Source organism: Equus asinus, chromosome 3, assembly GCF_041296235.1.
Source record: "Equus asinus isolate D_3611 breed Donkey chromosome 3, EquAss-T2T_v2, whole genome shotgun sequence".
Taxonomy (NCBI): Eukaryota; Metazoa; Chordata; class Mammalia; order Perissodactyla; family Equidae; genus Equus; species Equus asinus.
The window spans coordinates 122,809,809-122,828,693 of NC_091792.1; the positions used below are offsets into that span (position 1 = coordinate 122,809,809).

General features: G+C 35.8%; 1 protein-coding gene across 13 annotated transcripts in view; it reads left to right on the forward strand.

Annotated features, from left to right (window-relative positions):
• Positions 1-18,885, forward strand: part of FRYL (FRY like transcription coactivator) — a 249,723-nt gene that overhangs the window by 162,871 nt on the left and 67,967 nt on the right. For all 13 annotated transcript variants that reach the window (XR_011502241.1, XM_070505928.1, XM_070505931.1 and 10 more), the window contains 11 exons: positions 2,226-2,463; positions 3,361-3,546; positions 3,811-3,897; positions 5,441-5,709; positions 8,452-8,647; positions 9,744-9,868; positions 11,353-11,410; positions 13,735-13,826; positions 15,677-15,849; positions 17,490-17,650; positions 18,196-18,306. Coding sequence is in view for 12 of the 13 variants with exons in the window: in XM_070505928.1 (XP_070362029.1) it covers positions 2,226-2,463; positions 3,361-3,546; positions 3,811-3,897; positions 5,441-5,709; positions 8,452-8,647; positions 9,744-9,868; positions 11,353-11,410; positions 13,735-13,826; positions 15,677-15,849; positions 17,490-17,650; positions 18,196-18,306 (1,696 nt within the window). In the remaining variant the exon portion in view is untranslated. The remainder of the gene's footprint in view (positions 1-2,225; positions 2,464-3,360; positions 3,547-3,810; positions 3,898-5,440; positions 5,710-8,451; positions 8,648-9,743; positions 9,869-11,352; positions 11,411-13,734; positions 13,827-15,676; positions 15,850-17,489; positions 17,651-18,195; positions 18,307-18,885) is intronic.

Below are 18,885 nucleotides of genomic sequence, written 5' to 3' on the forward strand. Positions count from 1 at the left end.
GTGATACTTGGCTATATTGAAAGACATTTACTGGTTGCTTAGCACTTGTCACTAAGCCTTCAGTTAAATTCACAATGAATAAACGGTTAATAGACAGCTCCAGCAACCCTTTCTACCTCCTTGAAAAACCTGGCATTTCACACACCCATGCACAACCCTACCCTCAACTGTTGCAGGCTGCCATCAGAGATAGAATGCTATTTGTCTCTTTTTAGGATTATGAGGAGAGGGAGGAGTTACTTTGAAAATGCACCGTGAAAGAAATTCAGCCTTTCCCACTGTGTCTCTTAATTTTTGCTGTGAAGTAGATTGCAGAGTTACAAAGTTGATAATCAGCATTAGGGAGAGAAAAGGAGTTTCATTGTTTATAATGTTATTCCTTGGGAAAGCAGTAAACAAGTATCATTCAATTCTGTTTGTACTCCTCCCACCTCAATTTAACTCACGTACATCTCTGTGGATAGTGATCCCATATCCCCCACTAAAATGAAGCAGCATCTAGGAGGGGCAGGATGGGGGAGCCTAGAGGAGAGAACTCCTGAACAGTGGATGACAATTTGCTTTGCTGTGTACTTTGCTTTTTTCCCCGGTGATATTCATTTACTAATTAATTTACTTCAGCAGAGAGAAAGATTCTAAGGTCCGTTCTATTTTGTCCTCTATTCCTATCATTTGGAATTGTGATGACTAAAACTTATTTACTTAAAAATAAACAAGCAAACAAACAAATCAAAGATAGGCAGTAAATTTGTAGACCTGTGTGCTGTCTCTCAGGAAAGTTAATTAGTTCCCCTGCCTTGAATTAGCCAGGCTGCATTGTTGTTCTCATGCATATGTACCCAGAGTCACACAAATAGGTTAAGATGATATTTACACATTCGTGGATTTAATAAGGGAAGTTGAAATCACCTTTAAAATCAGCATCATAGAGACAGTCACTCTCCTCTCCCACAGTAGCTGCTTTGGCGCCACTATCAGAGACAGACACTGGGCTAGAGATCCTTAATCTGACCCTATATGGTATTTCCTATGTGCTTCTATAACTGCTGCTGCTTCGTGGCTTACTCCCGAGTCTGTCTAGCTGTAATAAATTTTCTCTTCAGTCTCATTGTCAGTTGAAGGTTGGCTTAGTGAAGACCAGAACTGAGTTCAGCAGGGTGAAGACTGTGATATCTCCTTTCACCTAAACCACACAGCTTTCCTCCTCTGTCATTGTGGATAACTCCATCCTCCCAGCTTCCCAAGCATGTAATTGTGGCATATTTTTAATATTACCTACTTATCTTATTCATTCAGGCTGTTTCCAGCTCTAATGCATTTGTCTTGATGGTTAATCACTCAAATAATCCTTTTCAGCCCTAAATCAGAAACTCTTATGCGTATAGCATTGTGTTTGGTGGCTTCACCACTGCAGCCATCTTTTATAGTTTTCTTGTTCATCATTCTCTTCTTTATGTTCTGTTAAAATCCTTTAATATTTTGTTCATGTCCTCATATTGTTTTGATGTCTTTAAAAGGTAATTTTATGTAGCCTCTCCTCTAACTTATTTAGACTTGAACTCTCTTTAGGGCCTTCTGTGTTAGTTCGACACATTTTTTTCATTTTTTTCTAGGCATACCCCATTTATGATGTTGCTCCTAAGTTTATTCTCATTCTCACCTTCAAGAATTATTTCTGTTAAATTGATTCCATCTTAATTTGTATTTCCTTCTTCACAATCAGCCATTTGATGTTTAACTGTAACCTCAGCAGCATGAAAGGAATGATAGAGATAAATCACGTCTTTTCTCGTCTTTTCTAGTGATATAAAGGACTAAATAACTGTGATAGTCCTAAGGTATTATATGATTGGGCATAATTTTTGATGGATTATAGGATGGTATACACATGGTATTTGAAGAATTAAAGAATTTTTTAATGTAATTCTAATATGTCAACCTTTATTTTCTAAAGTACAGCATTTGAATTATGATCAAACTTAATGTTCTGAATTACAGTAAAAATACCAAATAATATCAATAGATTCATATGTGAATTTAAGCAATGAGTAAAGACTAACATAAGGATGAATATAGCACAAAAAAAGTGAACATTGGTTCCTGTCTTCATAGTTCTTACAAACCAATTAAGAGGACATGTTTTTTAAGTTGTTAGTTTTAAGTTCTAGATGCTGAAGCTATTTGGAAGGTTTGGAGGTTCGCTAATGGAATTTTGTTCTTGGTAGGCTCACAGTTCATATGGATGAAGAACTGCGTGCTCTGGCTTTCAATACTCTGCAGGCACTAATGCTTGATTTTCCAGATTGGCGGGAGGATGTTCTTTCAGGATTTGTTTATTTTATTGTTCGTGAAGTGACTGATGTCCATCCCACGCTTCTCGATAGCGCTGTAAGAATGTTGGTACAATTAATAAATCAGTGGAAACAAGCAACCCAAATGCATAACAAAAATCAGGACTCACAGGTACCAAATTCTTTCTCACTGTCCCTTTGTATGTAAATGACCAATAATGATGTTCTATATATTGACTTTCTCAAAAACTAAAAATTTTATTAGTTTTATTCACTTTAAAAGTGTTCCTCATCCCTTAAGCTGAACTTTCCTATAGTTCATATATTAAATATATAGCGTTTGTGCATCTAACCTTTCCACCCGTCTTCCTTTGGTAACGGTTAGGTTTGGACGAACATAGAAAGTAGAGGCAATTCTAGCTCACATTTAGGTTGTTTCCAATATGTTTAAATCCGATACAGTGAAAATTTTTGGTAGCCTTCCATCTGAGTTATTTGATTATGTTATCCATGATACCAGTCCTTGTTTCCTAAATACAGTATCTGGGCTTCTTAACCATAAACATGCTCAAATTATTGACTTTTGATAATGTCTAAGTTATAGATCCTTGGAATTTTAGAGCTGGATCATCTAAGCCACCCAGTTTCTCAACCTTTAATGAGCATACACATCAGCAGGGGCCTGAGAATCTCTATTTCTAACAAGCTCCTAGGTGAAGTCATGCCACTGGTCCACACTTTGAGTACAAAGGCTCCAATCCAGCCCCTACATTTTTCACATAGAAATGTTAGACCAAGAGTAGTTAATAGTGTCAGCTCCAAGGTTACAGAGTAGCCAGAGAATGATAGAAGTTAGGTACAGAATTCATATTCAGACTGCCAATTAAATGGATTTTCTTCCCTGTGTATATGATTACATTTTTATAAATTAAATATTACTTAAATTGTTTGAGCTGAGGCAGACGTATGGCCATAATTTTTATGATTTGCTTTACCCTTTATTAATTGTTTGACTGGGATGTGTATGCATACATTTTATTTTATTTTAAAATTCTCTTTATTTTTCAAGCATGGTGTGGCTAATGGAGCTTCTCATCCCCCGCCTCTGGAAAGGAGCCCGTTTTCCAATGTATTCCATGTGGTCGAAGGGTTTGCACTCGTCATTCTCTGTAGCAGTCGACCGGCCACTCGGAGATTAGCCGTCAGTGTCCTTAGGGAAATACGGGCTTTATTTGCACTTTTGGAAATACCTAAGGTAAGATTTAGGCATTTCATTTTGTTACCTAATGAAAGTACTTAAAAACTGTCCTTTTGTCCATCCTTATTCTGTATTTCTGTTACTACTGCACAGATATAACTTTTTAACAAAGTCTTTTTGACAGAGTCTAAATTAACCCGCCTGCCCTCCATTCCATTTGTAACAAATAAGGCTAAACTGAGTTTTTAATGTTTACTTAGGTTTGGCTACTTTTCTTAAACATTCCTAAATTTTTTTAGACACGTGATGTCTCTTTTATAGGGTGATGATGAATTAGCCATAGATGTGATGGACAGGCTGAGCCCATCCATTCTTGAGAGCTTCATACATCTTACTGGGGCTGATCAGGTAACTATGCTGATTTCATGTTGTTGAGTCTTGTTTTGGAACTTATGACATACATACATACATACGTGAATTTCCTTTACAAATGTAATGCTAGAAAGTATTTTTGAAAACTGTAAATTGCCTTAAAAATAAAAAGTAATTTTAAAAAGGTGGCACACACACAGACGAAGTGACACTAGTTTATGCTATGGTCATTACTCTTCCCCATAGAAATAAAAATACTTTATCTTTGTAAAATCTCAATCTTTCCAACCTGAGAAGCTTCTCTTAAATCTAATGTTACTATTGACTACTATCTGCTAGTTATTATGGCATATAATATTCTTGACATATATATACTGGTTAAAATGCTATGGAAAAAGATATGTGTTGAAATTCAAAGCAAAAAATTGCACCCTTGCGTTCAATGAGTATATTTGTTTGCTTTGACACATAAGAGCAATGGGGTAAATATGTAGTATTTTATGTGAGTCTTATGTAATTTGACGCATTAAAATGAAGAATAAAACTTTGTCAACAAACACATTGCTGAGAAAGCTTACGCAAACTCTTAGCTGGATTTGAAAAAAAAAGGGCCATATATCAATATTTCGATTGATGTAGGAATAACTATCAAACTTTACTACTTGAAATTTTTTTCTTCCTGTCTTGGAATACATGGACAAGAAGTTTCTGTGCTTTCGGCATAACATTTGGCTCTTAGAACTCATGAGTTATGTATAACCAAGAAAAATAATAATAAAATTTTATAAATCTAAGAGATGATTATAAATCTGTACATTTAAAGAATTCTGTTTTAGATTACTAACCATGAATTATGCCAACAAAAGGAGTCGTGAATGACTCTCTTCTGGTGCTTAAAGCCATGCCTGGCTCATAGCAGATGCTTTATAAATATCTGTTGAATGATAGAATGAATTGAGCCTGTGTTCAGTTTAAGATTCCATTTTTCATTGTTGTTGTTGCAGAAATGTATATATATATGTTTTGCTCTGAAGGTAAATTTTTATCTCTTCAGTATAAGAGCTCAGAGTATTATTGAGCAAAAATTTAAGAATCTGTACCTCTAGAGAGGAGCCCATTTTCCAGTCTGTTCCACTTATGCCTATATAGGGTGCATCAGCATGGAAGTTAATGGTTCATTTTTGAGTTCTCTAGCAGCTTCAGTATGCCCATGAAAGTTGCGTATTCATATGTGAATTACGTAAGTAGTGGTTCTTATCCTTTTTGGGTTATAGATCTTTTTGAGAGTAATGAAAGCTGTGGAATGTCTCTCCAGAAAAAAGCATTTATGCACATGCACAAAAACCTTACATGCCATTTCAGGAATTTACTACTCAAACTACTCCCTTCAAGCATGGTGTGGCTAATGGAGCTTTTCATCCCCTTCCTTAAACCCAACTCGAACCTCCTATTTTCCCTGTTTTAGAACCTCTGTTCTAGAAACTACCAATAGACAACTTATAGTTTAAAGCAATTCATATGGCAAAACTTTAAAAGTTATTGAAATGTGCAGTAATCAATTTTTTTTTTCTCTGCGTAGACGACTTTGCTGTATTGCCCTAGCTCAATAGATTTACAGACGTTAGCAGAATGGAACTCTTCTCCTATCAGCCACCAGTTTGATGTGATCAGTCCATCACACATATGGATATTTGCACATGTGACCCAAGGCCAAGACCCATGGATTATAAGTCTCTCCAGTTTTTTAAAGCAAGAAAACCTTCCGAAACACTGCTCCACAGCTGTGAGCTATGCTTGGATGTTTGCATACACAAGACTTCAGTTATTGTCCCCACAAGTTGATATAAAGTAAGTTATTTTCCTAATGTAAATTTTAAAATGTATAGACTATCAGTTTTCATAACGTATGTATTTGAAAAGTTGTACAAATTGGAAACCCGTAAGTAACAGGCCATAATGTATTGATGTATTAAGGAGAGAGATGAACGTTGTGAAGGATATAGTCTCATAATCCTTTTCATATAATTTAGTCTCAACAAATTGTAATTGTTAGTTTACTTAATGACACAGTGCTTGGTACAGAGTATGTGTCCAGTGCATGTGTTTTTTTTGAGGAAAACTGGCCCTGAGCTAACATCTGCCAATCCTCCTCTTTTTGCTGAGGAAGACTGGCCCTGAGCTAACATCTGTTTCCACCTTCCTCTGTTTTTATATGTGGGACGCCTACCACAGCACGGCTTGCCAAGCGGTGCCATGTCCACACCCAGGATTCGAACCGGCGAACCCCAGGCCACCAAAGCAGAACATGCGCGCTTAACTACTGTGCCACCGGGCTGGCCCCAGTGAATGTATTTTGAATGAAAGAATTAATGATGAAAGGATCTGAAGATGAGTATGGATGTGGATATAGATAAGTTTGCAGACAAAGGCTGAGAAGTAAAGAGAAACCGAGCTCAAGGACCTTACTTTTCCTGATGACATTATAAGAACGGCCATCTGCTAACGGAGATTAGTGATAATGACATTGGGTTGTGGTTTTGAGGATAATCATAAAGATTTGCAGTAACTGAGTATGTGATGGAGAGTTGACCAAGGTCACTATAAACTGGAGTTAATTTCTTCTTGTTCTTAAATATAGAAGAGAATTTTTGAACCTGAGTTTGAGTTCCTGATTTCATCTATCCAGTACGCCATTGATCAGATTGCATGGAATGAGTCCTCTCATCGTATAACTTGCCCATATAAACCCAGCACCTGGATAAATCTAACACCTTAGGCTCACATTAAAGGCTTTCAAAACCTGGCTCAGTTTGTACTTTTTTCCTTATTTTCTGTCACTGCCATCCATGTACTCTTATGTTGGAACCAAAATGAACCTCTCGAAGTTCACTAACCGTGGTCCACAGTTTCCATTCTATGAGCTTTTGTTCACATGTGCCTAGAATGCCTTTTGTCTCCCCAACCCCCCCATGTCCATATCTGACATATCTCAAATTCCACCTTATTTTTCAAGCCACCTTTTACATCTCCAACCCAGAGTAATCATTCCTTCTTTTAGATTTTAGTATATATATTTTTGGTATTTCTGTATGTACATGCTAATTATATATCTATGTAGATTCTCAGGTATTGTGTATATTGGGTGTTATTTTTTTAATGAAGATTGACGCTCGCCACCTTGCCTAGCATTCATGACGTGATCTTATTTATGGTCTCCCCTAATTACCATATTTTAAATTATAAGCCCCTCTCCTATGACTACTCCCTCTCTCCCCTTTCTACTCTATTCTTCTTCATCAAACTTAGCACCATCTGACATTATTTGTTTCTTTATTGTATGTCTCCCCCAGCACACACAATGGCGCTGGTTTTTTTACAGGTTTTTTTCCCACTATTGTCATCAGTGCTCAGAACATTTTCTAACACACTAAGACACTGTTGCGGAATTAATGAAGTGGTGTGTATACATATTATCTTAATATGTTATAAATTGACTGAAGGCAAATAGTGTGTATCAGTATTTTTCCTGTTTTTGTTTTGTTCTCAGTCCTTAATCCCAATGGAATTTTGGTGTTTGGGAAGATTTATGGAATGGTTTCAAAATAGTTTCTTGGTCTAATCTTTTAAGACAGAAATTTGACAGAAGCCTTAAAAATGTGGATATTGTTTTGACTCTGAAATTCTCTTTTCAGGAATTTACCCAAGAAACTAATTCACCTTTTATTATAATTAAGCATATATGCAAATGTATAATGTTGTATATAATAGGGGGAAATTGCTATTAGCTAAAATGTCCAGGGGGCTGACTCTGTGGCCGAGTGGTTAAGTTTACACGCTCTGCTTTGGTGGCCTGGGGTTCATCAGTTCGGATCCTCGGCCTGGACCTGCACCTGCTCATCAGGCCATGCTGTGGCCGCATCCCACATAGAAGAACTAGAACAACTCACAACTACAATATATAACTATGTACTGGGGCTTTGGGGAGAAAACAAAAGAAAATAAAATGTCCAACAATGAAAGTTTGGCCATATAAAAGTTAGGTAATCTCTATATTGATATAGCATATGGTCATCAAAAATAATGTCATGGAAGTATATTAATTTACATGGAAGATGTTAAAAATATATGTTTAATACAAAAAGCGAATATAAAACAAAAGAAACAATATTATTCAATTTTTATATGTTAAAAGAGAGGTATTCATGCATTTATATATACATATATATGAACTAAAGGTGTGTAGAAGAATATACAGTGCTTATTTTGATGTGGCAGTAAAGGTAATTTTTATTTTGTTCTACACTAAACACATATAATTAGTTATAAAATGTGGCCTGATAAAATATTAAGTTTTTTCACAGGAATAGTAGATCGTGTTAAAATGATCCTGTAATACGTTTTAATTTTCGATCTAATATTGTATTCATTTATATCTCGTATCATTCCACAAAGATTTAGTACTAATGAAAACTAGATGAGAACGATCTCCCCTAAAATGATAGAAACTTAGCATTAGTTAAAGAAAACATTTTAAAATATGTTGTATTATTTATATCTACCTGTTTTTCTTCTTCCTTTTTTTTTCCTTAGTAGCCCCATCAATGCCAAGAAAGTAAATACTACCACGAGCAGTGACTCCTACATTGGCCTGTGGAGGAACTACCTGCTTCTTTGCTGCAGTGCAGCAACATCCACCTCGTCTTCAGCATCTGCAGGTTCTGTAAGGTGTTCTCCTCCTGAGACACTGGCGTCTACCCCGGACAGTGGCTATAGCATTGATTCTAAAGTAAGTTTTTCAGATCTGTCATTGAATCTGAATGGCACCATAGAAGTAGTAATGTTTTAAAATTTCTTTCCAGGACAATGAAGTAACTTGGTTGAAAAGGGTATTAGTTACTTGCATTAATAATGAAAGTAGTTCAAGAAATCCCATTACTATTTTTATGGATTCCTAGTTGGAATCAATAATATGTATAGTTTGTTCTTGGGGAGAAACGACCATGCTCATTTGCTCATTAAATTCATCATAATGATTTTTTTTTTTTTTTTTTTTTTTTTTTGGTGAGGAAGATGTGGCCCTGAGCTAACATCTGTTGCCAGTCTTCCTCTTTTTGCTTAAGGAAGATTATCACTGAGCTAACATCAGTGCCAATCTTCCTCCATTTTGCATGTGGGATGCTGCCACAGCATGGCTTGATGAGCAGTATGTAGGTCTACACCCGGGATCCGAACCCGCAGACCCTGGGCTGCCTAAGTAGAGCTTGTGAACCCAACCACTATGCCACTGGGCTGGCCCCTGTTAATGAATATTTTTAAAGTAATTTTCATCCTTGTCTTCCTTTATTCTATTTCCTGTAGTTCTCACACTTTTCCATGTCCAAAAGGAGTCGTTTAAATAATTACCTTTTTAGAATTTGCCTAAATTATGTAGTGGTACAAATGATACTTGGTAACAACAGCTGTATAGTCTCTGATACGATACAAAATATTCTGAGGTAGTTGAAGGAAATTTACAAAATTTAAGACCTGGGTGTCTAACTTCAACACCGATGACTCCTTTAGAAGTAGTTGTTTTCTACTCATTTTTACGGATCAAAAGACAGTGACGGTCTGATGGAGGGAGTCAGCCTATTAGGGGATGGTAAGTATCTATAAGAAATTAAGAGTCGCAGAGCCCAAGTCTGTTAGCACACTTGCAATGAGTCATTGGACAAATTGTTTAACCTTTTCAGGTTATGTGCACAACAGGCGAATTTTGAAGCACCGTTCATACTAAAATTTCCTCTGTGCATTGTCCTTGACCAAATATTGTTGAAATGTCACATTATTTAGTTGGATGTACTACCATTAGTGCTGTTATAAATATAACATTATTTTTCCAGATTATTGGCATCCCATCCCCTTCATCCTTGTTTAAGCACGTAGTTCCCATGATGCGCTCTGAGAGCATGGAAATCACAGAATCCCTTGTTCTCGGTCTTGGCAGGACCAACCCAGGAGCTTTTAGGTAAGTATCTTTCTGTTTTCTCTACACACTAAAATAGCAAATGTGACTACTTGGAGAGATGGCGCGGGTGGAGTACTTATCATCAGGACGGGTGCGTAACTGTCTGACTTTTATGGCTTAACCAGCTGTGTAACATTTAACAAGTCATTTAAGTTATTGGAGCCTTTATTTTCCCATTTTGATTGAGTAAATAAGATTTACCCTGTTTTCTTCACAGAACGATTATTAAAATCAAATATAGACTGTATAAATATGTTCCAGAAATAAAACGCCATGTAAATCTTTGATATTTTCCTATTTGATTTATTTACACAGTGATTCTATTAATTTGTAATCTTGATCCGTTGGTGAAAACTACAGTTTTTACCCTTCTTGTTTAAGAGAATTAGACTATTTTTAAAAGCATTATTTATGTATATATTTTATATCATTCTTGATGTTTTTGATATTAAGGAAATTTTTCATTTTTGCCTGAGGTTCTGCCTTATTACTGCCTGCTGGTCCCTGAATTTATTCTTTTAAGATTGTCCTCTATTGATATGAGGTGATGTTTGATGTTTTATGTCCAGGATAACGTACAATAGAGAATAGGTTAATAAATTGTAATTTGTCTATAGATATGGGATAGCATTCATTATAAGTGAAGTTTTGGAAGATTATTTTGTGACAGGTAAATACACTATTGTGGTAATAGAAAAAATGGGATACAAAAATAATCTCAACTTCTGAAAAAACAAATTTGCATAAACACACATAGTTCTGAGGCAAACACTTCAAATGTCCGCAGTAGTTTCTATAGATGATGAAATTGTGGGCAGATTTTACTTTCTTCTTATACCTTTTGTATTATCCCAATCTTCTACAATGAGCACATTTTCCACTTAAAATCAGAGTATAAGCAAAGATTAATTATCATTTTCATAAAGTTCATACCCTTTGACTCATTAATTTTAATTTGTAAGAATTAATCCTAAGGAGATAATCAGAAATGAAGACAAAGATATTCAGTGAAGCATTATTTATAATAACAAAAATTAGATAAAATTTAATAAATCAGTAATAAATGAAAATGGTTAGGAAATTTATGGTATCCTACCGTGTAATGGAATGTTATGAATTAACTAATGATATGTGAAAGTGATTATGCTAATATTATGTAAAGGAAAAAAGGTACCATCTTACATCTGATAGGGTTTCAATTATGTAAAATGTATGTGGGCTGCAAAATGATTGAACAGAAATCTTGATAGTACTTATGTCTACAAATGAGAATAAGTAGCCTATACCATTTTTTTCTGTTTTCCAAGTGTTCTTCAGTGTGCATTTGTTATTTTATAACTAAAACAAAACAACAAAAGTTGTGTTTAAAACAATAGGGTTAGGGTTAACACTTATCAGTTTACATCATTATATTTACATATTCACACATGTCGGAGTGATCTGTTCGGCTTTAATTAAGTGAACGAATACCATTTTTCTTCTAGGGAACTGATAGAGGAATTGCATCCCATAATTAAAGAAGCACTTGAAAGAAGGCCAGAGGTAAGCTGTGTAGTATTCTATCATTAAATATTTGGCCAACACTTACCTCTCTTCTATATTCTACACATTATGCCAAAAGTTAGAAATTCAGAAAGAAGTAAAAGATTATTTAGTGCAGTTTTCAGCATTTTTTTAATATAGAGAACTCTTTTTTCTGTCCCCCACAGGAGATCTCATGCAGAAACCCGTTATTGAAAACAGATGTTAAAATGCTCTAGCTGAAGTGAGGACAGTCAGAGTCTAGACTGCAGTTGGCAAACCTTTTCTATAAATGGCCATATAGTAAATATTTTCCTTTTTGCAGGCCATACTGTCTCTGTTGCAACTGCTCAATTTTGCTGCATAGACTACTGAACAAGTGGGTGTGGCTATATTCCAATAAAACTTTTATTTACAGTAACAAGCAGCAGTGGGCCAGATTTGGCCCGAGGGCCATATTTTGCCAACCCCAGCTCTAGATCCCTAAACCTACAGATCTGTGTGGGTTTTGAGCAGCTTTTAGAAACCAAAGATCTGGTGGGACAGACTGATATGTAAACCATAATTATAACAATGTATGACACACTCAAAGTCATAGATAACAGGTTACACAAGCTACAGAGAAGAAAGCCTCCGACTCTGCCTGTGGAGTAAGAGAAGGCATTACAGATGAAGCACTGACATTTGAGGTGAATTTTAAAGCATGTTCCCCAGTGGACAAGCAAGAGAAAGACATTCTAGGCAGAGGAACAGCATTTGCACACTTTATAAAAGAATTTAGACATTGCACATTCTTTCGTGTGATTATCTTATGGGGAAAGTGATCGGTTAGGCTGGAAAGCAAGATAGGAACTGTTTCCTGAAAGACTCCTCGTTTCAGCTTTATCAAGTAGACCAGTGGTCAGCATATGCCAGTGGCGTCTGAGAATTACCAGGAGAGGTTGCTAAAACCTACCGATTACTGGACCCATAGAATGAGAATCCCTGGAGTGGAGCCCAGAAAACTTTTTCTTTTTTTTTTAAGCACCTTAGATGTAAAACACTTTTTGAGAGTCCCTGCTGTTAACGTTGGAGATCCACTGAGGAATTTAAGCGGGAGACGGAGATGGTGACAGTAGCTACTCTTTCAGAGGCTTTAAAACACCATCTGTAATTCTTCACTCCCTTTCTTTAATTCAGCCCTGAGGAGTAGTGATAGCATCCCCATTTTGTAATTGATTAGATTTGTTGCAGAGCGATCATTTTGGTTACAATGCAGGATGATTTATTAGAGGGAAGTAGAATTGGAAACAAAATTAAGTGGCAGTATTTTTATACTTCTGAGTTTCAGGGGAAAAAAGTTATCTCCAAGTGATTAGCTGTGTACAGCAATGGGCTTTCACTGTGAGTTGTAGTCAGAGAGCGTTAGACTCACAGTCTTCCTATGGAGACAGAATGAAAACGGGTTAGCTAAAACTTTGCAAAAGTCCCCAAAGGCTGTTAAGAAACTATCCTTTCCAATATAAATTGCTGTAAACTTTATAAAGAGGTAAAAGAAACAGTAAATTTAATGAATTGGTTCTCAGCAAATTGGCTGCTTATGGAAGACAGAAAACTGGATTGTGGGCACGAAAGTGAAAGACTAATAAATATATCTTGAATTGCTCTGTACTATGCAAATGACGTCATCAATGAAATCATGAGCTACAGAAGAGAGTGAGATAGGAGATCTGTATGTTACTGCTATATGAGTTACTGTTGGAAGCAGAATCAAGTCTAGGCATTACAGCTGTTACTCTAGGCATTAGGACTTTGGCCCTAGGAAGACAAGCATGTTTATTCATACCATAATGATCAAAGAAATTTTTTCTTTTGTTTTTGTTTGTATTTATTTTTTGTGCCAAAATTAACTGTTAAGTGGAAAACTTTGGCATGAGCAAAATCTGTAGGGTTTCTTCAGTCCCCTTCACAATATTTTCCCTGTTTTTCTGTTATGTTTTGGGGAGTATCTTAGGGAGTTTTTTTTTATCATTCAATGAGAACAGTTTGCTAACCACTTCACTTCTTCTAAAGATGTCAGACTGGCAAATCACCTAAAAGTAACTGTGGAGTTTTATTTGTACCCCACATAAGGGGTATCACCATGTAAAATGTCATGTGATTTTATTTGGCTTGTTAATTTCAAACCATCAGCACATATCTCTTTGATGCAGTAGCTACCAGAATGGTCAAAATCTACATTACACAAGCTACATAATTTTGCTAACTCTCAGACATTCACATTGTTCTCTCCAAGTTACACTAACAAGTTTGCTATCAATTTCCCTGAAGGGCTTTTCATTAATATCTTTGTATCTTTGGAATAGAATATGAAACGGCGCAGGCGTCGAGATATTTTACGAGTACAACTGGTACGAATATTTGAACTGCTGGCAGATGCTGGTGTCATTAGTCACAGGTTGGTATTGGATTTTGATTTTTAAAACTTTGGAATGATTAGGGAACACAATATTTTTTCTCTCATGAACTACAGAGAAACAGAAAAGCACCTTTGCAACAAAAAAAATCCCTGTCTGCATCACGGTAAACATTATTTAGCAGTCAAAGATGCATCCAGCAAATTAACTAATGGTTAACAAATGTATTGAAACACTAGTGCTGGATTGCTTCACGCAAAAATTGGATATAATGTTGCGATGATTTTGATGTTTGTTGGAATCTAGTAATCTAGGTAAGTAGACAGTAGCCTTTTTTGTGTGTGACTGATTCAACTATTTCTTACCTCATTTTTAAGATCTATTTCTTCTGGACTTGTAAAAAAAATCATATATTTAAAGGCTGAACATTATAAGGTTTGTAAATTTATTCCAATCAACTGTTAATCTGTCCTGCTGGGAAAATTATGAAATCCACAAACCTAGTTCTTAACTGTTTCCACTTTTTGCAAATGAAAACATAAAACCTGGGGCTGCGGTTGTAATAAAAGGACAGTCCCTTGAGGAAAATTCCGTCAGCTTTGTTTTTTTAAGAGAAATGAATATAAGGCTTTCACTATTATGGACTTTTTATTTCCTTGGTTAAGGGAAAAAAGGATGAAGTCTGAATGCCAAGAAGGTATAGAGGTCTTTGCTTTGCTCACCCAATCGATTCTCTGTGCCTGATGCACAATAGGTACTCAATGAATATTTGTTAAAGGAATGTTTTATTCTGGGCCAGGTTGCAATCTACTGAATTGGTTTCCCATCCACTAATAAGTCATGACCCAGAGATTAAAAACACTTGTTTAAGGAATAAAGAAAAAAATTTCATCATAAATTCATTCAACATATTTTTACTAGACTGATATTTTTGATATACTATGGTATCACTGTGACTCCTTACACTTGTTTTCATGGCTTTAGGATGTTTATAAGAAGCTATTGACATCTATTTAAAAAATTGTTTTTACTTTTAAAATCATACGTTTTAGAAGTCCTTTGCAATGTAAGAAGGAAAAGCTGACGCAAATAAATGTGAATGTAATAGCTAATCATTTATACAGCACTTACAGCTTCCTAGGACGTTTATAGATGGTGACTCATTCATATTCATACTGAAATGCTCTGAAGTAGATACTGGTCACATGCTTAATAACTGATGGAACAAGACTGCGTTCTGAGATTTCTGACTCTAACCAAGTGACCCCCTTCCAGTCAGGTTTCCAGGCACAGAACCCTTGCCTCAAAGAGAATCTGACTGCAGAGATTCTTGAAGCAACTCCATAGATCTAGATGGAAGATTTGAAAACCAGCACTCTTACTTGAATTCTCTTAAATTTTTGTAACTCCAGTAATCCCTATCCTAGGGTCTTGCTGAGAATAAGTACCTAATGGGTATTTTATTGATTATGCTAAAGGCCATAATATGAATATGCATGGCAACTATGAGAACATATAGAACTAGTCTTTCTTCTTTCTGCCTCTCTCAGCTGACCCTCCATATCTCATATGCCTCCTTATTTTGAAGAGCTACATATTTCGATGGAGAGGGAGTAACCTTAGCACTGAGTAGTTGATTAAAGGTGGATATGGGGTTGAATAATACAAATTTCAGTAGCAGTTCCTTTGATTGAGAGGTACTGTCTATTTTTATATTTACGAGGGCCAAAATCATGTTCATTTAATTTTTGTATATTAAGTTGCATACTACCGTGACCATGCAAACTTCAATATATATTATTCTGATTTTGACTACTAGGAATTTGTTTTGATTTAAATTATAATTCAAAATCACGTTTTCTTTATCATTTATTTCCTTCCATATTTTCAGTGCAAGTGGTGGCCTTGATAATGAAACACATTTCCTCAACAACACTTTATTGGAGTATGTAGATTTGACTAGACAACTCCTGGAAGCAGAAAATGAAAAAGACTCTGACACACTGAAGGATATACGATGCCATTTTAGTGCCTTAGTGGCGAATATCATTCAGAATGTTCCAGGTATGATTTTCAGTTTCTTAAACCATTATTAAATATTCAGGGACCATCATATTTTTTCTTCCCCTGAGGTTTTGTAATCTAAGTTGATAAAACAGCATGTGAACATACTGGAAAAATATCTCAGCATCACATGGATGGCAAGAGTTTGTTTTACCTTTGAATTAGTGTCAGTGATTAGAAATCAAAAAGGAGCCCAGCTTAGGTTTTCAATGACAGCAATCAAGACACTAACACAGGGACCAGCCCGGTGGTGCAGCGGTTAAGTGCACAAGTTCTGCTTCAGCGGCCTGGTGTTCACCAGTTCAGATCCCAGGTGCAGACATGGCACTGCTTGGCAAGCCATGCTGTGGCAGGCGTCCCACATATAAAATAGAAGAAGATAGGCACGGATGTTAGCTCAGAGCCAGTCTTCCTCAGCAAAAAGAAGAGGATTGGCAGCAGATGTTAGCTCAGGGCCAATCTTCCTCAAAAAAGAAAAAAAAAAAAGACACTGACACAAAAATTTGAAGAAATCAGTAGAATAAGCTCTTTGGACAAACTTGTTCTAGACCCAAGAAGCATAATACTCCCAATGGTAATTGAGAATAGGATTAACGAGATACCTTTGAATAATGAGAGAAAGGTGTGGACCACAGATGTAAAGAATAACAAGGATACAGTGTTACTGATTGAGTCCTTTCACAGATGGTTGTGCCTCTTATTGAGCACATACTGTATTCCAGGTACTTATTTAGGCAACAGGAAGATTGATACATGTAATTACATTTTAAAAAGTTGTAAATTATTTACAAGTGTAAAATATAAAAAGGTTGTTATAGTCTTTGGTATACAATGTAGATACAAGTGTTTTTTCTTCTTTCTGAAAAAACATGAAAGTTATTTTGTTACCTGAAAAAGTATATGCAAGCAGCTGACTTTTAAAGTAAGAGCATGGATTGTGTTTTATAACATGTTCGTGTAAGCACCTGTTTAGGTGCATTAATTTCAAGTGCAGGAGCTCTGTTTTGAACTTTAGGGGAAAATGGTGAATTTTAAAGTGGAAAGAATCCTTGGAGATCATGTTGGCACCATCAGCAAGAGGCAGCAGAGTGGGTTTGCACGCCAGGTCTCACACCTGACTGCAGATCCAGCAGCTCCCCTTTCGTCTGTTTTGTATATCAAGATCCCATGTAAGGATTCTTTTATAAAGACAGCTCCGCTGCTGAGAACATACAAATTTAAAAATAGCTAATCTAGTCCAAAGCCCTCTCTTACCACCAAACCGAGGTCCAGAGTGTGTTTGTGTTCATGTTTTGGCCAAGTTCATCATGTAGCTAGCAACAGCCCAAGGAGAAGCAGGGTCCTGACGCCCAGCTCTCTGCAGGCCTCCGGGCAGCACTGTCCCTGCCAGGAAATCCTGTGTGCACAGATGCTGTATCTCATATAATGCTGTGTTACATGGTGACAAAGACTGCAAGTTTGTTTCTGTGACTTGCATATATGTAAATGATTTCTGTTACTATGGAGGTTTTTGGTAGATTAAAATCAAAACTTTTGCTTTCTTTTTTACATCACATACATATTCAATAACAAATAAGTTGACATGCATGTTTAAAGTAAAAAGGAACTAAATTTCTTTTTCGTCTATTTTTTATTTACAGTGCACCAGAGAAGAAGTATTTTTCCTCAACAGAGCCTTCGTCACAGTCTGTTTATGCTGTTCAGTCACTGGGCAGGGCCTTTTAGCATCATGTTTACGCCCTTGGACAGATACAGTGATAGAAATATGCAAATTAACAGACATCAGTACTGTGCACTGAAGGTATTTACTTAGAAATCTGTTTTGTTTTTTCTTATGTTAAGAGTAGAGTTCAATTTTTTTGTCTCTCTCAGTACCTGGTATTATAAAGAGGACAGAAATTTCTTCAAAATACCTGAGAGTATTAGAATTTATATTTGCGTGCTGCATTCAAATACATATACAGTAGGTTTATTTAAATGCATAATGTACAATGCAAAGAAGTTCCAGAATCTACCAAAATTTGAATGCCATTTTCCTAATGAACTGAGGATTACCTTGAAGAAATACCTATTTTTTTCCTACTTAAGTACTTGCTCTTGGTCTTTTTTTTTCTTTCTCTTCTCTTCCAGTACTGTTCAAACTCCAATTGGGTATCGTTATATTTATTTACTACTTACAATAAATTTCTTGGTTTCAAAATTATGACGTTTTTCTTTGTAAAGAAAAATATTAAAGATATTGTGGCTACATAAGCATAAGTAAAAATATCCTGCCTCTTCTCATTAAGCAACCAACATTTAACCTCCTAAATGTTTTAAATGTAATTCTAATATTATTGTTTGAAGGCTATGTCTGCTGTACTGTGTTGTGGCCCTGTTGCAGATAATGTAGGACTTTCATCAGATGGCTATTTGTACAAATGGTTGGATAACATTTTGGACTCTCTGGACAAAAAGGTAATTTGACAACACCCTTAAAATTTCATAAGAAATTGCATTGCATTTGGAGTTATTGTATGGCTCACTGAAAATGTCTTTTTTTAATAAGATAGGTTAGAATGATATGCAGAAAACATATTGTGTAAAATTAAATAGGATGCCATGGTGTAAGAACTTTCTAATTCTTATTTATTACTCATTTGAATAGTTTTAATTTCCCTTTTACATTATAGGATTAATACGGTAGTGTTGTATATCTCTCACAATAGGGTTCTAAGTCTGTAAGTAAAATATTAATGTAGAATACATTGATCTCCTAGGAAGAAATATGTTATTTGCTATGTTTAATTTCTTTTTTTTTTCTTTTTGACCACTCTCCAGTTAATCATTCTTTCTTGCCCTGCTTACTCCTTGCCCTCCTTACTCTCATGCAACATACACATAGGCTTCACAATTTAAAATAGGACTTAGGTTTTTTCACTCAGAATATTTTCTGGTGGGTTATCAAAAGCAAGAATACAGCTTGACGAAAGTAATTGGAGAGGTTAATAACTCACTTTGCTGAAAGCACTTAATCACTGTTCACATTCATCAGCC